The following is a 20,893-nucleotide window of genomic DNA, read 5'->3' as shown; positions in this document are numbered from 1 at the left end:
AGGCAGGGCTATACAAGGCTACAACTAGTTGAAAATAATCACTACGGGGGGTGGAGACGCAACGTCCCTCTAGGTAGAATTCGGTACTGATCTTGATGAAACAGCCGTGGATCCTAGTAGATACCGAGGTCTCACATAAAATCCAGGTAATAAGTATAGCAAGAGTGAGTCCAACACGATGTTTCTTCCAAAAATGTATTCCTGCAGTTGTTTACATGTTTCGACTGTTAGACAGTCGTCATCAGAACCAATCTGATGACGACTGTCTAACAGTCGAAACATGTAAACAACTGCAGGAATAAATTTTTGGAAGAAACACTGTGTTGGACTCACTCTTGCTATACTTATTAGTTGAAAATAGGTATGAGAAAACCTCTCTTTGTTTTCTTAAGTGATGGATTGTGTAAACAAAAAGAAGCAAAATGCTAGATATGTAGATGTATATTCATTTCTTGCAAATATTATTTGCACAGAATACAAGAACTTGTTATAATGAACACTATTTTAATTTTCAATTCTCATTCCACTAATCAACCGATTACTCTGTTGATAATGCGCCCGGGGTGTAGTGACACTTTTCTACCTTCAATAAAATCTCTTCAACAAGCAAGGTATCTAATCAAAATCTGTATAGTCAATGGTCTGATGTCCGCTGCTGTAAACATTTTCTAGTTATTCCCTCACATGTAGCATGTAATTCTTTGCAGTATATTAGTTGGAGGGAGTGATGGCCCCATCATCAACTAAAACAGTCATTTTCTGCCATTTCTATGAGAACACTTGAACAGGTGTTACCAGATTTTCTTCAAACTTGATAATAAGGTTAAATGCCTTAAGGGCTTGGCAAAGTTTAATTCAATTGCTACTTTTGCTTGACGTTATTCCATAATACATATTCAATAAAACATCAAACACCTATATAAGGCTTTACTTTTTTCCTCAAGTTTCAAGCAGTACATTATATGGTTCAACAAAATTTATCATTCTGTCAAGTTGTAATGACTTGCTTATTCCTAACCTCAAAAGTGTTAACCTACAACCTGATAAAGCATTTATTTTTTTATTTTTTTATTTATTTTTCAGCCTCGTAAAAACTTTGATATGGCAATCATGGAGGCCATTTTGTGACATATGATTGTGCAATATCATGGTTTTTCATGAACAAAAAACATTTTGAACTTCTTCTCAAATCCATCTGTGAAATTTAATTTTTTGGGTATATTCAATTCAATCAGTTTTACTAATCAGTATTCTATTCTTTTTTTATACAGTGCGGCAAACTCTGAATTCACTGGCGAAAGTGTTGAGGAAGGTATCAATGTGATATGTACAGACAACAGTACTACACTGTCTGACTGTTACGTGTCTGTATTAACATTCTGCTCTGAGGGAATAACATATTGTGGTGAGTAAGACAATTAACTAACATCCAGCTATCAAAGGTTTATTTACTAGTGTACCGGTATCCTTTAAAGTAATTGTGTGGATGTCATATTCGCCTTTCACAATGGAAACAATAGGGTTTGATGCCCTGATCAGACCTGAAAATATATGGAATCGCCTGCCTGACTATATATGGGTTTCTCTTGGGTGCTTTGACTAATTATATATATAACTTTATAACTAGAATGTGTCATGATTGTTGTAAAATAAATACATGTAATTCTTCTGTCATGTCCTATTTCAAATATTTATGTAATATGAGTTCTGATTTCCTGTTGAATTCACATTTAAAGTTCACAGCAGGTGACTTTTTCTTTAATTCTTTGGTTCACTTAATTGAGTTGATGTCTGGAATCTATGTTTATTTTATATTGTTGTTTCTGTTGAAGGCTACGCTAGTGCTGACTGTGACTTCACCACCCCGCCTATACCTTGGTGTGGATACGATTCCTCCGATGCCTGGGTTAGTTCATCAACAGGTACGCAGTATTACCTAAACGCTCCCATCACATCAAATAATTCAACTGTACTCTACACTCATACTGCCAGGTCCCAGGGGTCAAATATGCTAAAATATATAAAAACTCAGGTGACCGTTGGGCCTCTTGTATTCATTCGGAATTGAATTTTGCTATATTTGCCGTCATTAAATATTGTAGCGTGACAATAAACACCCTGTGAATATTAATTCAAATAAACACACATGGATAGAAGTGTGTACTGCAGAATGTATATCACTAGTTCCAGCTTGCCACAATCTATTCAGCCCCATACAATTTAACAATTACACAGAATTAAATTGACGCAAGTGGAAGATGTTGTCAACAAGTTGTGCTGACAAGTTACTTACCTACTGTATACATGTATTTACAGGTCTAGTTATCCCAACATGGAAGACACAGGAAGGACAAGTGGACTTTGTCAGTTCTCCGAGCATTACTAATGGTTCCCTGCACTTTAGCTATAAACTGTCTGGTTCTGCTGTTGGCCTGTTGACCTTGACATTGAATAAAGAGATCAAGTTCCAGTCAAACTACATTCTCACCGATTCTAATGTCAAAGCATGTATTGACCTTCCAGCAAATGTGGCAGTCACTGCTAACTTTTCCTATACCAGAGGGTCTGATACAGGAACAGAGAACTTCCATAATGTTGTATCTCTCAACTACATTAGAATTGATGATGCTCCTTGTCTTGGTAGGTCACAAACACCATTCAAACATGTTTTCTTCCTTTTCAGCCAAATTTCCCGCTATTTCTTGTTGATTATTTTGTTATTTTACTCAAAGATGCTAACAACTATGACAAAGACTGCCTATATAATCAGTAACAAGAATGGATCGCTATATCTCTGACAAAGACTACCTATATAATCAGTAACAAGAATGGATCGCTACATCTTTGACTAATTAAGACTACCTATATAATCAGTAACAAGAATGGACCGCTATATCTCTGACAAAGACTGCCTATATAATCAGTAACAAGAATGGGTCGCTATATCTCTGACAAAGACTACCTATATAATCAGTAACAAGAATGGACCGCTATATCTCTGACAAAGACTGCCTATATAATCAGTAACAAGAATGGACCGCTATATCTCTGACAAAGACTGCCTATATAATCAGTAACAAGAATGGATCGCTATATCTCTGACAAAGACTGCCTATATAATCAGTAACAAGAATGGATCGCTATATCTCTGACAAAGACTGCCTATATAATCAGTAACAAGAATGGACTGTCATATACTTGACATTGTAAACAATACCAAAAGTTACTAATACTCTTTACCTCCAAAAGTTTGAGCTTCTCATTTTCTTTCAAATCTAAATGAACACATAATTGTCTGAACTGGATCTGGTAGAAATTCTATCATTCTCTGCCCCTATATCTATATGTGGTACCTAACTTTCAGTCCGTTTAGCAATCAATTTTATGTTGTTATCATGTCCCCCAAAGTTTGTGTTCAATTGTAAGACTGATGGTGGGCAAAAGTATTTTATCTGACTGGTCAGACGCTGGACCAAAGCTACTGATTAAATTTGGTACATAGCTGTAGTAGGAAACTACAATACAACTGTGGGGGTCAATTTGGGTCATATATGGTTCCCGTTACAATTAGAACATGTATGTACAGGCTGAATGTTGGCAGTTTATAGCACCTTTGATTCAGATAGATTTTATTGCATTTAAAAAGAAATGGACTGCCTGTTGCTGTTATTGTGACCAGGTGTAGTGTCATGTGTATCCAACTGGTGACATGTCAGTGTGAAAACATTATAATATTGTCTGAGTGGCCTCACAATCTTCAAATACACTTAGATGTCTGATGGATATAAAACCCCTAAGAAACAGACTGTTAAAATACAAAAAGATAAAATTATTTTCCCCATTTCTCATTTCACTGTAGCAGTTCGATTACTGGACACTTTGAAACCTTCTAAAATTAATTTAGAAAATCCATTATCGTGTATTAAAACTGATCTTTGGTAAAATTGTGCTTGTTTTATTGTTTTAGATTTCTCTGTGAACAGATCCTGTAGCTTTGATAGTGCAGGACTTTGTGATTTTAAGATCTCGTCCGATTGTGATACCCGGGATGGAGGATATCTCAGTAGTCCTCAACCGTATCAATGGAAAGCAAAACCACAAGGCAGTGGCACAGGTACACAGATATTTAGCACATCATCATCAGATGGTGGACTTTTCAAATCACTCTCCATCTGGTCATCATCAGATGGTGGGCTATTCAAATCACTCTCCATCTGGTCATCACCAGATGGTGGGCTATTTAAATCGCTTTCCATCTGGTCATCATCAGATGGTGGGCTATTCAAATCGCTTTCCATCTGGTCATCATCAGATGGTGGGCTATTTAAATCACTCTCCATCTGGTCATCACCAGATAGTGGGCTATTTAAATCGCTCTCCATCTGGTCATCATCAGATAGTGGGCTATTCAATTCACTCTCCATCTGGTCATCATCAGATAGTGGGATATTTAAATCACTCTCCATCTGGTCATCATCAGATGGTGGGCTATTTAAATCACTCTCCATCTGGTCATCATCAGATAGTGGGCTATTCAAATCACTCTCCATCTGGTCATCATCAGATAGTGGGCTATTCAAATCACTCTCCATCTGGTCATCATCAGATAGTGGGCTATTTAAATCACTCTCCATCTGGTCATCATCAGATAGTGGGCTATTCAATTCACTCTTCGTCTGACATTCGACCTCTGGTCTTTTTATAATCCTGTAACAGTTCTTGGTATTACTATATAATTTCTCAGAAAATTCTTTGTTCTTTCTCAAATTCCATATATAGGTTCCCCTTGGTCCCTAGTAGTGCATATTCCATTTTGAGACTAATCTGAAAACAAGATGGCTGCGAGTGGCCATTTTGAAGTTTTACAGTGGAAGATTGTTATTGATATTTTTATAATTCTCAGACAGTTATTCATAGCTCTTTCTCAAATGCCATAAGTAGGTTCCCTTCAGGTCCCTAGTTGTGCATAATTGTTTTAGAGATCGACTGATCTGAAAACAAGATGGCAGCCAGGTTGCTGTTATGAATATAACAGTTGAAGTTTGTTATCCCTTTTTTTTCAGAAAGTTCTCCATGGATCTGTCTCAAATTTCATCTGTAGATTCCCTGTTTTTCCTATCTATTCACATGGCCCTACATCTGTGGTTCGTGGTCTGTCATCCATTTTCTGTCCATAAACAATCCTTGTTATCGCTATATCTTGAAATGTACTGAAGGGATATATGTCTCAAACTTGACTCGTTGGTTCCCCTTGGTCCGTAGTTGTGCCCAACTTAATTTTGAGACCGATCGGGAAAACAAAACTGACAGGCATATTTCTCAAACTTCACATGTATTTTCCTCTTGGTCCATAGTTGTACCTGTTTATTTTAACACTGACACTGATTGGGAAAACAAAATGGCCGACAGGTGGCCATCTTGGATTTTGACAAGAGACATGCTATTTATTAAAATTAATAAACTTAGCTTACTCTTTTATCTGCATGAAGTGTTTATGAGGTTAGCATCTGCATAAAAGACATAGATCAACAAAGTTGTACATGTATTAGAAGCAGGTGCAATGCAGGCCCATCAGACCTCTTGTTGAATATACTTGATGAGGTAAATTTCTCCTTAATCTCGCCTATAGAACATATAGATCCAGGTTTTACCATGAAAATTGATTATAATTTAAGCCTTCAGCATCTGGATATCAGTTACAGCTAGTTCTTGGTGTGTGGTTTAACATGTAATTTTCACAAAGTTATTGTTATTGTGTGAAAAGTAGTTCCATAATCTCTGGTCAAATGTAAACTTTTAATTACTGCAATATTTGTCTTGACTGTAAATCATAACCAAACTTAAATTATTATTATAAAAAATATTTGATACTTGAAATTGAAGATTTTAGAGAATACTCTTTCTGTACCTTAAAACCCCTATCACTTTGTGGAGATTCTTTGTTTTCATCACATAGCTGGAGTATAAAGAGGATATTGAATGATTTCTCGTAAATGTAACATACACATCACCTGTATGACAGAATATCAGTTTATCTGTTATACAAGTTATACATTTTACATTAACAAGAAATTTTCAACAATAAAAAGAGAGGGGGAAATCTATACATCAAAACGTGTGAGAATTAGTAATGTATTGTATGTCATGTCTTTATCACTTTACACTTCACAACAAGGTGACAACATTGTACGGGCTACCCCACACAATTTCAGTATTATCTTCTATAACCTTGTAAGGTTTCGTTATAATAATTGTTGTCAAATGAATATTTTATTAAAATCTTATTCCACCTTCGCTTCATTTCAATCTGAACCAAAAAATCAGCAGAATTCAATTTGCTGGATAGAAAAGACTGTTCTGATCAGTAAACAGAAAACAAGATTCTTAATACACTGTACATATTCTCTAATGATGAGCAGTGATGATATCAGTTTTTATCAAGTGGATCATTTCTGATAGTAAAAATGTAATGAATTATAACTTTTTTCTGACTTAGGAGAGCTGACAGTTGTTCAATGCATATTTCCTCTGGCAGGTTACTACATGTTTGCGGATGGATCGTACGGTGATCATGGAAGTCAAACCATCGCCACATCACCAATTGTTCGTTTATCACCTAGTGACAGTTTCCGCTTACGTTATGTTAGTTCTTCTGAAATCTCAGACGATACTGCTAAGTTGGAGGTAAGGAATATAGATTACCTAAACATATAATCGTATTGTTACCCCACTAGAAATTTTATTGTTACCCCACTAGAAATCTTACTGTTAACCCACTAGAAATCTTATTGTTACCCCACTAGAAATCTTACTGTTACCCCACTAGAAATCTTATTGTTACCCCACTAGAAATTGTATTGTTACCCCACTAGAAATTGTATTGTTACCCCACTAGAAATTGTATTGTTACCCCACTAGAAATCTTATTGTTACCCCACTAGAAATCTTACTGTTAACCCACTAGAAATCTTATTGTTACCCCACTAGAAATCTTATTGTTACCCCACTAGAAATCTTATTGTTACCCCACTAGAAATCTCATTGTGACCCCACTAGAAATTGTATTGTTACCCCACTAGAAATCTTATTGTTACCCCACTAGAAATTGTATTGTTACCCCACTAGAAATCGTATTGTTACCCCACTAGAAATCTTACTGTTAACCCACTAGAAATCTTATTGTTACCCCACTAGAAATCTTATTGTTACCCCACAAGAAATCTTATTGTTAACCCACTAGAAATCTTATTGTTACCCCACTAGAAATCTTACTGTTAACCCACTAGAAATCTTATTGTTACCCCACTAGAAATCTTACTGTTACCCAACTAGAAATCTTATTGTTACCCCACTAGAAATCTTATTGTTACCCCACAAGAAATCTTATTGTTAACCCACTAGAAATCTTATTGTTACCCCACTAGAAATCATTGTTACCCCACTAGAAATCTTATTGTTACCCCACTAGAAATCTTATTGTTAACCCACTAGAAATCTTATTGTTAACCCCTAGAAATCTTATTGTTACCCCACTAGAAATTTTATTGTTACCCCACTAGAAATGTTATTGTTACCAAACTAGAAATCTTATTGTTACCCCACTAGAAATCTTATTGTTACCCCACTAGAAATCTTACTGTTAACCCACTAGAAATCTTACTGTTAACCCACTAGAAATCTTACTGTTAACCCACTAGAAATCTTATTGTTACCCCACTAGAAATTTTATTGTAACCCCACTAGAAATTTTATTGTTACCCCACTAGAAATCTTATTGTTACCCCACTAGAAATCTTATTGTTAACCCACTAGAAATCTTATTGTTAACCCACTAGAAATCTTATTGTTACCCCACTAGAAATCATTGTTACCTCACAAGAAATCATTTTTACCAAACTAGAAATCTTATTGTTACCCCACTAGAAATTTTATTGTTACTCCACTAGAAATCATTGTTACCCCACTAGAAATTTTATTGTTACTCCACTAGAAATCATTGTTACCCCACAAGAAATCATTGTTACCAAACTAGAAATCTTACTGTTAACCCACTAGAAATCTTATTGTTACCCCACTAGAAATTTTATTGTTACCCCACTAGAAATCTTATTGTTACCCCACTAGAAATCTTATTGTTACCCCACTAGAAATCATTGTTACCCCACTAGAAATCTTATTGTTACCCCACTAGAAATCTTATTGTTACCCCACTAGAAATTGTATTGTTACCCCACTAGAAATCTTATTGTTACCCCACTAGAAATCATTGTTACCCCACTAGAAATCTTATTGTTACCCCACTAGAAATCTTATTGTTACCCCACTAGAAATCTTATTGTTACCCCACTAGAAATCGTATTGTTACCAAACTAGAAATCTTATTGTTACCCCACTAGAAATCGTATTGTTACCAAACTAGAAATCTTACTGTTAACCCACTAGAAATCTTATTGTTACCCCACTAGAAATCTTATTGTTACCCCACTAGAAATCTTATTGTTACCCCACTAGAAATCTTATTGTTACCCCACTAGAAATCTTATTGTTAACCCACTAGAAATCTTATTGTTACCCCACTAGAAATCATTGTTACCCCACAAGAAATCATTGTTACCAAACTAGAAATCTTATTGTTACCCCACTAAAAATCTTATTGTGACCCCACTAGAAATCTTACTGTTAACCCACTAGAAATCTTATTGTTACCCCACTAGAAATCTTATTGTTACCCCACTAGAAATCTTATTGTTACCCCACTAGAAATCTTATTGTTAACCCACTAGAAATCTTATTGTTACCCCACTAGAAATCTTATTGTTACCCCACTAGAAATCTTATTGTTACCCCACTAGAAATCATTGTTACCTCACAAGAAATCATTGTTACCAAACTAGAAATCTTATTGTTACCCCACTAAAAATCTTAATGTTAACCCACTAGAAATCATTGTTACCCCACAAGAAATCATTGTTACCAAACTAGAAATCTTATTGTTACCCCACTAGAAATCGTATTGTTACCCCACTAGAAATCGTATTGTTACCCCACTAGAAATCTTACTGTTAACCCACTAGAAATCTTACTGTTAACCCACTAGAAATCGTATTGTTACCCCACTAGAAATCTTATTGTTACCCCACTAGAAATCTTACTGTTAACCCACTAGAAATCGTATTGTTACCCCACTAGAAATCTTATTGTGACCCCACTAGAAATCAAGCAGACTTGGGAACGTTGGTTTAGAATCCAGGATTTTGTTGTGTCTGTCCATCCTCCTGCACCTTAACATACCTGGATTCTCTCTCAAACAGTACTTAACACTGGAACTTCATTCATACATTAGCCCTTCACCTGGGTGAGGTACGTAGTGTGTATCAAAAGTAGATCACTCTTAACTACATGTTGATCTTTGACCTGTGTAGACTGTATTTCGTTGAAGTTATTTGGTTTATAAAGTAACTTTGGTATCCATTTCAATAAATTTATATCAGTTTGAATCGGCAGATAGTTTGAACAGATAATTTTTACAATAAAAACAATAACTTTCTAGCTAGTAATAGTTCCAACTCTGGTTGTTTATAACTGACATTATTACATAATACATTTGATTTTCCTTAACTATACACATAAGCTATATTTTGAATTATCATACCTCTACTTTATTTACTCTATATAAAAGTTAACTGGTTAAGGTACTGACCGTAGGCCAGTGGTTTTTCTCCGGGTACTCCGGCTTTCCTCCACCTCCAAAACCTGGCACATCCTTAAATGACCCTGGCTGTTAATAGGACGTTAAATAAAACAAACCAAACAAACCAAAAGCAAGATGTTACTAGTGCCAGCCCCAGCACTCCTGGCCAGGTATTTTTCATTGGGGATATATTCAGGTTGACACTAGGACACTTTAACACTAGCCCTCCACCTCTGGGTAACGAGTTTCGAAACCAACGTGGGGCTGTTGCCAGGTGCTGACCGTAGGCCGGTGGTTTTTTCTCCAGGTACTCCGACTATCCTACACCTCCAAAACCTGGCACATCCTTAAATGACCCTGGCTGCAATATAAATAATAGGACGTTAAACAAAATAAACCAAAGACTCCAGGAATAAAGATATTCTATTCATGATGAATGCTGCAGAATAACACAGTTTATATATGGTACTGTTTAAATCACTACCTTCAGTGAATCCAGTTTGACAAACTTGGATTCCTCCCGTTAGATATATATTTCAATAGAAAGCTTTCATGCAGTGCCCAGTCTTTAAATGTTGATATCTCGGAAACCATTGTTGAAAACTTGGTTTATTTTTTAATCTCCATTCAAAGCTTTTTAAAGTGCATCCTCAGCTTTAATAAGCAGAGATTACTTATAGTGATATCCACAGTGAGCATCCAAATGATGATGTGAAAATATAAAATATCTTCAAGTTATTACTCAATTTAGACATAACGCTGACATTTCTGTTGCTTTTGAAACAATTTTCAGATTTACCTATCAGAGGATCTGGTGTTCTGGAGAGACGCAGTATCTAATAACAGGTGGGAAGACATCTGTATCGACTTGAGATCAACCATTACCAACGATACAAACGCTACAGTGAAGATAGTGTCTACCAACGGCATTCACAGTTCCATGGATGTCGGTTGGGATGACCTCAGCATTAGCTCTGTCCGATGTCCTCGTAAGCATACTCGTCAATAACTTGAATAGCCTGATGGAAATATGTGTATTTATTGTGCTCCGTCACAAACATCATGGGGACACGAATGATGTCTTCCTTCTGTTAGTGTATTGTCTATATGTGTCTGGTATGTTGTTAAAACACTCAAAATTAGATGATGGATTTGAACCTAGTTTATGTTGATGAATAAGTTTGAAAATGAGTGTCTTGGTATAGTTTTTGTGTGAGTCACTGCCTTCTTTGACCTCTTGGAAGATTGTGTGATTTTGTGAACTTTAACTTCATATATATATAATTATACATTTGTTTGTATAATAGATTATTTTTTGACAGAAAAAATTGGGAGATTTGGGGAAATATTGGCATAAAATCTTTAGGATATTTAATTGTGGTTATTAGAATAATAAACATAAAAAATGATTTGTTAATCCTTGTGATTTGGAATTTGAGACATACATTGTATATATAATTACTTGTAATTGGTGTTTTTGTTATTTCAGACATAGGCAGCTGTACCTTTGATGATTATTTGAGTGTTTGTGACTACAGTATGACAGGTACTCCTAGTTTTGTGTTCTATAAGACCGATGACTGTGACGGCCCTGATCACACTTACGGTTCAGGTACGTAGGTACCATGGGCCATGCTGGAAACGTCAATAAATCCACACCTGTTTAAAATAAATGAACACACATTTTAAATGTTAAACTATATATTTTCAACACACACAACTTGGATAAACAGATAGAATTTAATCGATATAAACCAATTCTATTTTTTGTAATGATTTATAAGTTTTGTGGATTCTGTAATTTTGATGAAACAAGACTTGATTTCCATCACTTTTATTGAAATTCCCCAATAAACATATGATTGTTTCCCTTTTCTGTTATTTATCATTAATTTGAGATGACATTAGTTGTAATGATTCAGACATACTTGATAAAAGTAAGTGGTGAGATTTCCTCGTCTTGTGTCTGTGAGATTAGAACCAGCAGTAAGTGATGAGATTTCCTCGTCTTGTGACTGTGAGATTAGAACCAGTAGTTAGTGGTGAGATTTCCTCGTGTTGCGATTGTGAGATTAGAACCAGTAGTAAGTGGTGAGATTTCCTCGTCTTGTGACTGTGAGATTAGAACCAGTAGTAAGTGGTGAGATTTCCTCGTCTTGTGACTGTGAGATTAGAACCAGTAGTAAGTGGTGAGATTTCCTTGTCTTTCTGACTGTGAGATTAGAACCAGTAGTAAGTGGTGAGATTTCCTCGTCTTGTGACTGTGAGATTAGAACCAGTAGTAAGTGGTGAGATTTCCTCGTCTTGTGACTGTGAGATTAGAACCAGTAGTAAGTGGTGAGATTTCCTCGTGTTGTGACTGTGAGATTAGAACCAGTAGTTAGTGGTGAGATTTCCTCGTGTTGCGATTGTGAGATTAGAACCAGTAGTAAGTGGTGAGATTTCCTCGTCTTGTGACTGTGAGATTAGAACCAGTAGTAAGTGGTGAGATTTCCTCGTCTTGTGACTGTGAGATTAGAACCAGTAGTAAGTGGTTAGATTTCCTCGTCTTGTGACTATGGGAACCAGTAGTAAGTGGTGAGATTTCCTCGTCTTGTGACTGTGAGATTAGAACCAGTAGTAAGTGGTGAGATTTCCTCGTCTTGTGTCTGTGAGATTAGAATCAGTAGTAAGTGTTGAGATTTCCTCGTCTTGTGACTGTGAGATTAGAACCAGTAGTAAGTGGTGAGAGTTCCTCGTGTTGTGACTGTGAGATTAGAACCAGTAGTTAGTGGTGAGATTTCCTTGTCTTGTGACTGTGAGATTAGAACCAGTAGTAAGTGGTGAGATTTCCTCGTCGTGTGACTGTGAGATTAGAACCAGCAGTAAGTGATGAGATTTCCTCGTCTTGTGTCTGTGAGATTAGAACCAGTAGTTAGTGGTGAGATTTCCTCGTCTTGTGACTGTGAGATTAGAACCAGTAGTAAGTGGTGAGATTTCCTCGTCTTGTGACTGTGAGATTAGAACCAGCAGTAAGTGATGAGATTTCCTCGTCTTGTGTCTGTGAGATTAGAACCAGTAGTTAGTGGTGAGATTTCCTCGTCTTGTGACTGTGAGATTAGAACCAGTAGTAAGTGGTGAGATTTCCTCGTCTTGTGACTGTGAGATTAGAACCAGTAGTAAGTGGTGAGATTTCCTCGTCTTGTGACTGTGAGATTAGAACCAGTAGTAAGTGGTGAGATTTCCTAGTCTTGTGACTGAGATTAGAACCAGTAGTAAGTGGTGAGATTTCCTCGTCTTGTGACTGTGAGATTAGAACCAGTAGTAAGTGGTGAGATTTCCTAGTCTTGTGACTGAGATTAGAACCAGTAGTAAGTGGTGAGATTTCCTAGTCTTGTGACTGTGAGATTAGAACCAGTAGTAAGTGGTGAGATTTCCTCGTCTTGTGACTGTGAGATTAGAACCAGTAGTAAGTGGTGAGATTTCCTAGTCTTGTGACTGTGAGATTAGAACTAGTAGTAAGTGGTGAGATTTCCTCGTGTTGCGATTGTGAGATTAGAACCAGTAGTAAGTGGTGAAATTTTCTCGTGTTGTGACTGTGAGATTAGAACCAGTAGTAAGTGGTGAGATTTCCTCGTGTTGCGAATGTGAGATTGGAACCAGTAGTAAGTGATGAAATTTCCTCGTCTTGTGACTGTGAGATTAGAACCAGTAGTAAGTGGTGAGATTTCCTCGTCTTGTGACTGTGAGATTAGAACCAGTAGTAAGTGGTGAGATTTACTCGTCTTGTGACTGTGAGATTAGAACCAGTAGTAAGTGGTGAGATTTCCTCGTCTTGTGACTGTGAGATTAGAACCAGTAGTAAGTGGTGAGATTTCCTCGTCTTGTGACTGTGAGATTAGAACCAGTAGTAAGTGGTGAGATTTCCTCGTCTTGTGACTGAGATTAGAACCAGTAGTAAGTGGTGAGATTTCCTTGTCTTGTGACTGTGAGATTAGAACCAGTAGTAAGTGGTGAGATTTCCTCGTCTTGTGACTGTGAGATTAGAACCAGTAGTAAGTGGTGAGATTTCCTCGTCTTGTGACTGAGATTAGAACCAGTAGTAAGTGGTGAGATTTCCTCGTCTTGTGACTGTGAGATTAGAACCAGTAGTAAGTGGTGAGATTTCCTAGTCTTGTGACTGAGATTAGAACCAGTAGTAAGTGGTGAGATTTCCTAGTCTTGTGACTGTGAGATTAGAACCAGTAGTAAGTGGTGAGATTTCCTCGTCTTGTGACTGTGAGATTAGAACCAGTAGTAAGTGGTGAGATTTCCTAGTCTTGTGACTGTGAGATTAGAACTAGTAGTAAGTGGTGAGATTTCCTCGTCTTGTGAATGTGAGATAAGAACCAGTAGTAAGTGGTGAGATTTCCTCGTGTTGCGATTGTGAGATTAGAACCAGTAGTAAGTGATGAGATTTCCTCGTCTTGTGACTGTGAGATTAGAACCAGTAGTAAGTGGTGAGATTTCCTCGTCTTGTGACTGTGAGATTAGAACCAGTAGTAAGTGGTGAGATTTCCTCGTCTTGTGACTGAGATTAGAACCAGTAGTAAGTGGTGAAATTTTCTCGTGTTGTGACTGTGAGATTAGAACCAGTAGTAAGTGGTGAGATTTCCTCGTGTTGTGAATGTGAGATTGGAACCAGTAGTAAGTGATGAAATTTCCTCGTCTTGTGACTGTGAGATTAGAACCAGTAGTAAGTGGTGAGATTTCCTCGTCTTGTGACTGTGAGATTAGAACCAGTAGTAAGTGGTGAGATTTCCTCGTCTTGTGACTGTGAGATTAGAACCAGTAGTAGGTGGTGAGATGTCCTCGTCTTGTGACTGTGAGATTAGAACTAGTAGTAAGTGGTGAGATTTCCTCGTCTTGTGACTGTGAGATTAGAACCAGTAGTAAGTGGTGAGATTTCCACGTCTTGTGACTGTGAGATTAGAACCAGTAGTAAGTGGTGGGATTTCCTCGTCTTGTGACTGTGAGATTAGAACCAGTAGTAAGTGGTGAGATTTCCTCGTCTTGTGACTGTGAGATTAGAACCAGTAGTAAGTGGTGGGATTTCCTCGTCTTGTGACTGTGAGATTAGAACCAGTAGTAAGTGGTGAGATTTCCTCGTCTTGTGACTGTGAGATTAGAACCAGTAGTAAGTGATGAGATTTCCTCGTCTTGTGACTGTGAGATTAGAACCAGTAGTAAGTGATGAGATTTCCTCGTCTTGTGACTGTGAGATTAGAACCAGTAGTAAGTGGTGAGATTTCCTCGTGTTGTGACTGTGAGATTAGAACCAGTAGTAAGTGATGAGATTTCCTCGTCTTGTGACTGTGAGATTAGAACCAGTAGTTAGTGATGAGATTTCCTCGTCTTGTGACTGTGAGATTAGAACCAGTAGTTAGTGATGAGATTTCCTCGTCTTGTGACTGTGAGATTACTCTTTGCAGCAAAACATTGTAGACATCCTACATCAAAACATTGTTGTAAAAAAATTATTTTGTTTGTAGCTGAAGGTAGTATGATCTGTGCAAAACAGTGTAAAGATGGGAATTCATCTGCTGGAGATATAGCAACATTGAAGTCGCCAGTCTTTCTTCTGGAAACCACTGAAGAGATCTCTGTTACATTCTTTTTCCGAATGCATGGTGATTCCGTTGGCAGTCTGGAGGTTTATCTAGAGTCTGAATCTGAACAAGCTCCTCAACAGCTCTTTACAGCCAGAGGTAGCCATGGAGACAAGTGGTATGAAGTCTGCGCTAATATACCTGTGCCTAAGGTGAACAAGTTCATGACCTTGACAGGAAATGCGACCCACGGAGAAGGATGTTCTGCAGCTTATGCTTTTGATGACATTGGATTTCAATTTAACAAATGTCCAGGTAGGTTATACCTCTCAGTCTAGGTAAGTTATACCTGTCTATACCTGTCTAGGTAAGTTATACCTGTCTACACCTGTCTAGGTAAGTTATACCTGTCTAGGTAAGTTATACTTGTCTAGGTAAGTTATACCTGTCTATACCTGTCTAGGTAAGTTGTACCTGTCTACACCTGTCTAGGTAAGTTATACCTGTCTATACCTGTCTAGGTAAGGTATACTTGTCTAGGTAAGTTATACCTCTGTCTAGGTAAGTTATACTTGTCTAGGTAAGTTATACCTGTCTAGGTAAGTTATACCTGTCTATACCTGTCTAGGTAAGGTATACTTGTCTAGGTAAGTTATACCTCTGTCTAGGTAAGTTATACCTGTCTAGGTAAGTTATACCTGTCTAGGTAAGTTATACCTGTCTAGGTAAGTTATACCTGTCTAGGTAAGTTATACCTGTCTATACCTGTCTAGGTAAGTTGTACCTGTCTACACCTGTCTAGGTAAGTTATACCTGTCTAGGTAAGTTATACTGGTCTAGGTAAGTTATACTTGTCTAGGTAAGTTATACTGGTCTAGGTAAGTTATACTTGTCTAGGTAAGTTATACCTCTGTCTAGGTAAGTTATACCTCTGTCTAGGTAAGTTATACCTGTCTAGGTAAGTTATACCTCTGTCTTAGGTAAGTTATACTGGTCTAGGTAAGTTATACTGGTCTAGGTAAGTTATACCTGTCTAGGTAAGTTATACCTCTGTCTAGGTAAGTTATACCTCTGTCTAGGTAAGTTATACCTCTGTCTAGGTAAGTTATACCTCTGTCTAGGTAAGTTATACCTCTGTCTAGGTAAGTTATACTTGTCTAGGTAAGTTATACCTGTCTAGGTAAGGTATACTTGTCTAGGTAAGTTATACCTCTGTCTAGGTAAGTTATACTTGTCTAGGTAAGTTATTCCTCTGTCTAGGTAAGTTATACCTGTCTATACCTGTCTAGGTAAGTTATACCTGTCTAGGTAAGTTATTCCTCTGTCTAGGTAAGTTAAACCTGTCTATACCTGTCTAGGTAAGTTATACCTGTCTAGGTAAGCTATACCTGTCTATACCTGTCTAGGTAAGTTATACCTGTCTATGTAAGTTATACCTGTCTAGGCAAGTTATACCTGTCTATATTTGTCTAGATAAGTTATACCTGTCTAGATAAGTTATACCTGTCTAGATAAGTTATACCTATCTAGGTAAGCTATACCTGTCTATACCTGTCTATACCTGTCTAGGTAAGTTATACCTGTCTAGGTAAGTTATTCCTCTGTCTAGGTAAGTTATACCTATCTATACCTGTCTAGGTAAGTCATATCCCTGTTTAGGTAAGTTATACCTGTCTAGGTAAGTCATATCCCTGTCTAGGTAAGTTATACCTGTCTAGGTAAGTCATATCCCTGTCTAGGTAAGTTATACCTGTCTAGGTAAGTCATACCCCTGTCTATAGGTAAGTTATACCTCTGGTTGCATGGTGATTCCGTTGGCAGTCTGGAGGTTTATCTAGAGTCTGAATCTGAACAAGCTCCTTAACAGCTCTTTACAGCCAGAGGTAGCCATGGAGACAAGTGGTATGAAGTCTGCGCTAATATACCTGTGCCTAAGGTGAACAAGTTCATGACCTTGACAGGAAATGCGACCCACATGCTTTTGATGACATTGGATTTCAATTTAACAAATGTCCAGGTAGGTTATACCTCTCAGTCTAGGTAAGTTACACCTGTCTAGGTAAGTTATACTTGTCTAGGTAAGTTATACCTGTCTATACCTGTCTAGGTAAGTTGTACCTGTCTAGGTAAGTTATACCTGTCTAGGTAAGGTATACTTGTCTAGGTAAGTTATACCTCTGTCTAGGTAAGTTATACTTGTCTAGGTGAGTTATTCCCCTGTCTAGGTAAGTTATACCTCTGTCTAGGTAAGTTATACCTGTCTATACCTGTCTAGGTAAGTTATACCTGTCTAGGTAAGTTATACTTGTCTAGGTAAGTTATACCTGTCTATACCTGTCTAGGTAAGTTGTACCTGTCTAGGTAAGTTATACCTGTCTAGGTAAGGTATACTTGTCTAGGTAAGTTATACCTCTGTCTAGGTAAGTTATACTTGTCTAGGTAAGTTATACTTGTCTAGGTAAGTTATACTTGTCTAGGTAAGTTATACCTCTGTCTAGGTAAGTTATACCTGTCTATACCTGTCTAGGTAAGTTATACTTGTCTAGGTAAGTTATACCTCTGTCTAGGTAAGTTATACCTGTCTATACCTGTCTAGGTAAGTTATACCTGTCTAGGTAAGTTATACTTGTCTAGGTAAGTTATACCTCTGTCTAGGTAAGTTATACCTCTGTCTAGGTAAGTTATACCTGTCTATACCTGTCTAGGTAAGTTGTACCTGTCTAGGTAAGTTATACCTGTCTAGGTAAGGTATACTTGTCTAGGTAAGTTATACCTGTCTAGGTAAGGTATACTTGTCTTGGTGAGTTATTCCTCTGTCTAGGTAAGTTATACCTCTGTCTAGGTAAGTTATACCTCTGTCTAGGTAAGTTATACCTGTCTAGGTAAGTTATTCCTCTGTCTAGGTAAGTTATACCTGTCTATACCTGTCTAGGTAAGTTATACCTGTCTAGGTAAGTTATACCTGTCTATACCTGTCTAGGTAAGTTATACCTGTCTAGGTAAGTTATACCTCTGGTTGACCTCAGTAAGGGATGGATGTATATTGTTTGACCCAGATGTTGTTGACCTCAGTAAGGGATGGATGTATGTTGTATGACCCAGATGTAGTTGACCTCAGTAAGGGATAGATGTATGTTGTTTGACCCAGATGTTGTTGACCTCAGTAAGGGATGGATGTATGTTGTATGACCCAGAAATAGTTGACCTCAGTAAGGGATAGATGTATGTTGTTTGACCCAGAAATAGTTGACCTCAGTAAGGGATGGATGCATATTGTTTGACCCAGATGTTGTTGACCTCAGTAAGGGATGGATGTTTGTTGTATGACCCAGAAATAGTTGACCTCAGTAAGGGATAGATGTATGTTGTTTGACCCAGATGTTGTTGACCTCAGTAAGGGATGGATGTATGTTGTATGACCCAGAAATAGTTGACCTCAGTAAGGGATAGGGGTATATTGTTTGACCCAGATGTTGTTGACCTCAGTAAGGGATGGATGTATATTGTTTGACTCAGTGGTTGTTGTCCTCAGTAAGGGATAGGGGTATATTGGTTGACCCAGTGGTTGTTGACCTCAGTAAGGGATAGGGGTATATTGGTTGACCCAGATGTTGTTGACCTCAGTAAGGGTTGGATGTATATTGTTTGACTCAGTGGTTGTTGACCTCAGTAAGGGATAGATGTATATTGTTTGACTCAGTGGTTGTTGTCCTCAGTAAGGGATAGGGGTATATTGGTTGACCCAGTGGTTGTTGACCTCAGTAAGGGATAGGGGTATATTGGTTGACCCAGTGGTGGTTGACCTCAGTAAGGGTTGGATGTATATTGTTTGACTCAGTGGTTGTTGTCCTCAGTAAGGGATAGGGGTATATTGTTTGACCCAGATGTTGTTGACCTCAGTAAGGGATGGATGTATGTTGTATGACCCAGAAATAGTTGACCTCAGTAAGGGATAGATGTATATTGTTTGACTCAGTGGTTGTTGACCTCAGTAAGGGTTGGATGTATATTGTTTGACTCAGTGGTTGTTGTCCTCAGTAAGGGATGGATGTATATTGTTTGACCCAGATGTTGTTGACCTCAGGTAGCACACCACAGTAAGACAGCCTGGCCATGGGCAATTTTTTTGTTAAGCAAATAACTCCTGTATTATGATATGTATAAAAAATGAAAAAATAAATGTACACTATAATTGGTATATCCAGTATGAAGTAGTACATACAGGCTTCACATTTATTAAAACAAAAATCAATAAATTGGTTCAGGATTTTAAATATCCGGATTTTCCGAACGTGTGTTTACACAGGAAATTTAGTTTCGCCTACAGCGCAAAATGGAAGCCCACAGAAAAGGTAAGAGAGCGGAAAAACTTAATTTACAACATATGTCCAAACAAGATTAATTCTGTCTTTGGGATAGAGATATTTAATTTTAAATAGGTTTCAGAAAAAAAATTGTGTAGAGAATTGTGCCATTTTGGGTCAAATATCATAATATTTTGCAATTTTTGAGAATTTTTTAAGCTGTTACCATGGTATTCACAGCTCTAAAAATCACAGAAAATATCAGTTTACTTATCCTTCAGAGCTCTATTAAAATTGCAAATGTTGTACAGATTTCAAATATATATACTTTATTAGAGGTTATATGTAAGGTTAACTGGCAATGTTTACATATCTAAAGCATGTGCCATATTTTTCAGAATTTGGCATTTTTACTGTACACTGCTACCTTATAAGGGCTGAAAAATTTTATTTTTTGGAAATTGTGCTTAATTATGCTTGATTAAGCTTCATTTTAGTTCATTATTGCTCAAAAATGCATAAAAACAATTTAAAACTTGTTTATTATCTGGCTTGTCATATTAGAGGAATCAAGGGAGGTAACTCGCATATTTACCCTTTTTAAGGGTGGGTTAATTAAGCATAATGTTAATGAGTCAGTGTAAATTGAAAAGATATTCTATGTTTTATAACAAACCCAAAATAACTTATTGGGTATCTAACAAACCATATAGACTGAATTCTGGTTTGTTTTACCTGATTTATTACCCCGTATCCATGGAAACTATGACAGTAAGTGTTATTTTTTGAAATATTGGGTGAAACCATTATTTTCAATTTATTTATACATTGGTAAGCATGTAATTTCAATTGATGGAGTGTACGGTTGATACAATATTGTCAATTATTGTCACTTCCTTCGGTAAAGCAGAAAAAATAGCATTTTCCGCATAAAATGGGATCAGCGGACACTTTCATATGATCATTGGTACATATCTGAATTACCGGGGTGGAAACAGATGACTGTGATGTCATAGGCATGACATTTTGAAATCTTGGATGTCATGTCATGATTTATCAGTTAGAATATTGCATGTGTTGCTAAGCTGAGGTTTGGAAAGGAATTTGGTTATTTATTATGACACCATTGAGTATTTATGACGTCATAGATACCATCTGATGACGTCATAGTTACTGATGACGTCATGGTAACTATGACGTCATATTACAAGGCTAAATTTGATAGTTGTATAGTATTTTTTGCTTGATTACATGCACAGAGACTCAAAGTACCACATTCAACTCAAAACACAACTTTATTCAAGAGATATAAGTAGGCTCACATATGGATT

General features: G+C 37.1%; 1 protein-coding gene across 1 annotated transcript in view; it reads left to right on the top strand.

The window, feature by feature from the left end:
- LOC117316289 (MAM and LDL-receptor class A domain-containing protein 1-like) overlaps positions 1–20,893 on the top strand; it is a gene marked incomplete in the record, with an annotated part of 107,863 nt that overhangs the window by 22,051 nt on the left and 64,919 nt on the right. The window contains 8 exon segments of the mRNA XM_033870827.1: positions 1,272–1,405; positions 1,833–1,922; positions 2,317–2,640; positions 3,968–4,114; positions 6,536–6,684; positions 10,485–10,680; positions 11,181–11,303; positions 15,202–15,573. Coding sequence (XP_033726718.1) covers positions 1,272–1,405; positions 1,833–1,922; positions 2,317–2,640; positions 3,968–4,114; positions 6,536–6,684; positions 10,485–10,680; positions 11,181–11,303; positions 15,202–15,573 — 1,535 coding nt within the window.

Source organism: Pecten maximus, chromosome 18 (genome assembly GCF_902652985.1).
Source record: "Pecten maximus chromosome 18, xPecMax1.1, whole genome shotgun sequence".
Taxonomy (NCBI): Eukaryota; Metazoa; Mollusca; class Bivalvia; order Pectinida; family Pectinidae; genus Pecten; species Pecten maximus.
The sequence above is the reverse complement of the archived record's forward strand: the minus strand, read 5'-3'. Positions and strand labels throughout refer to the sequence as shown.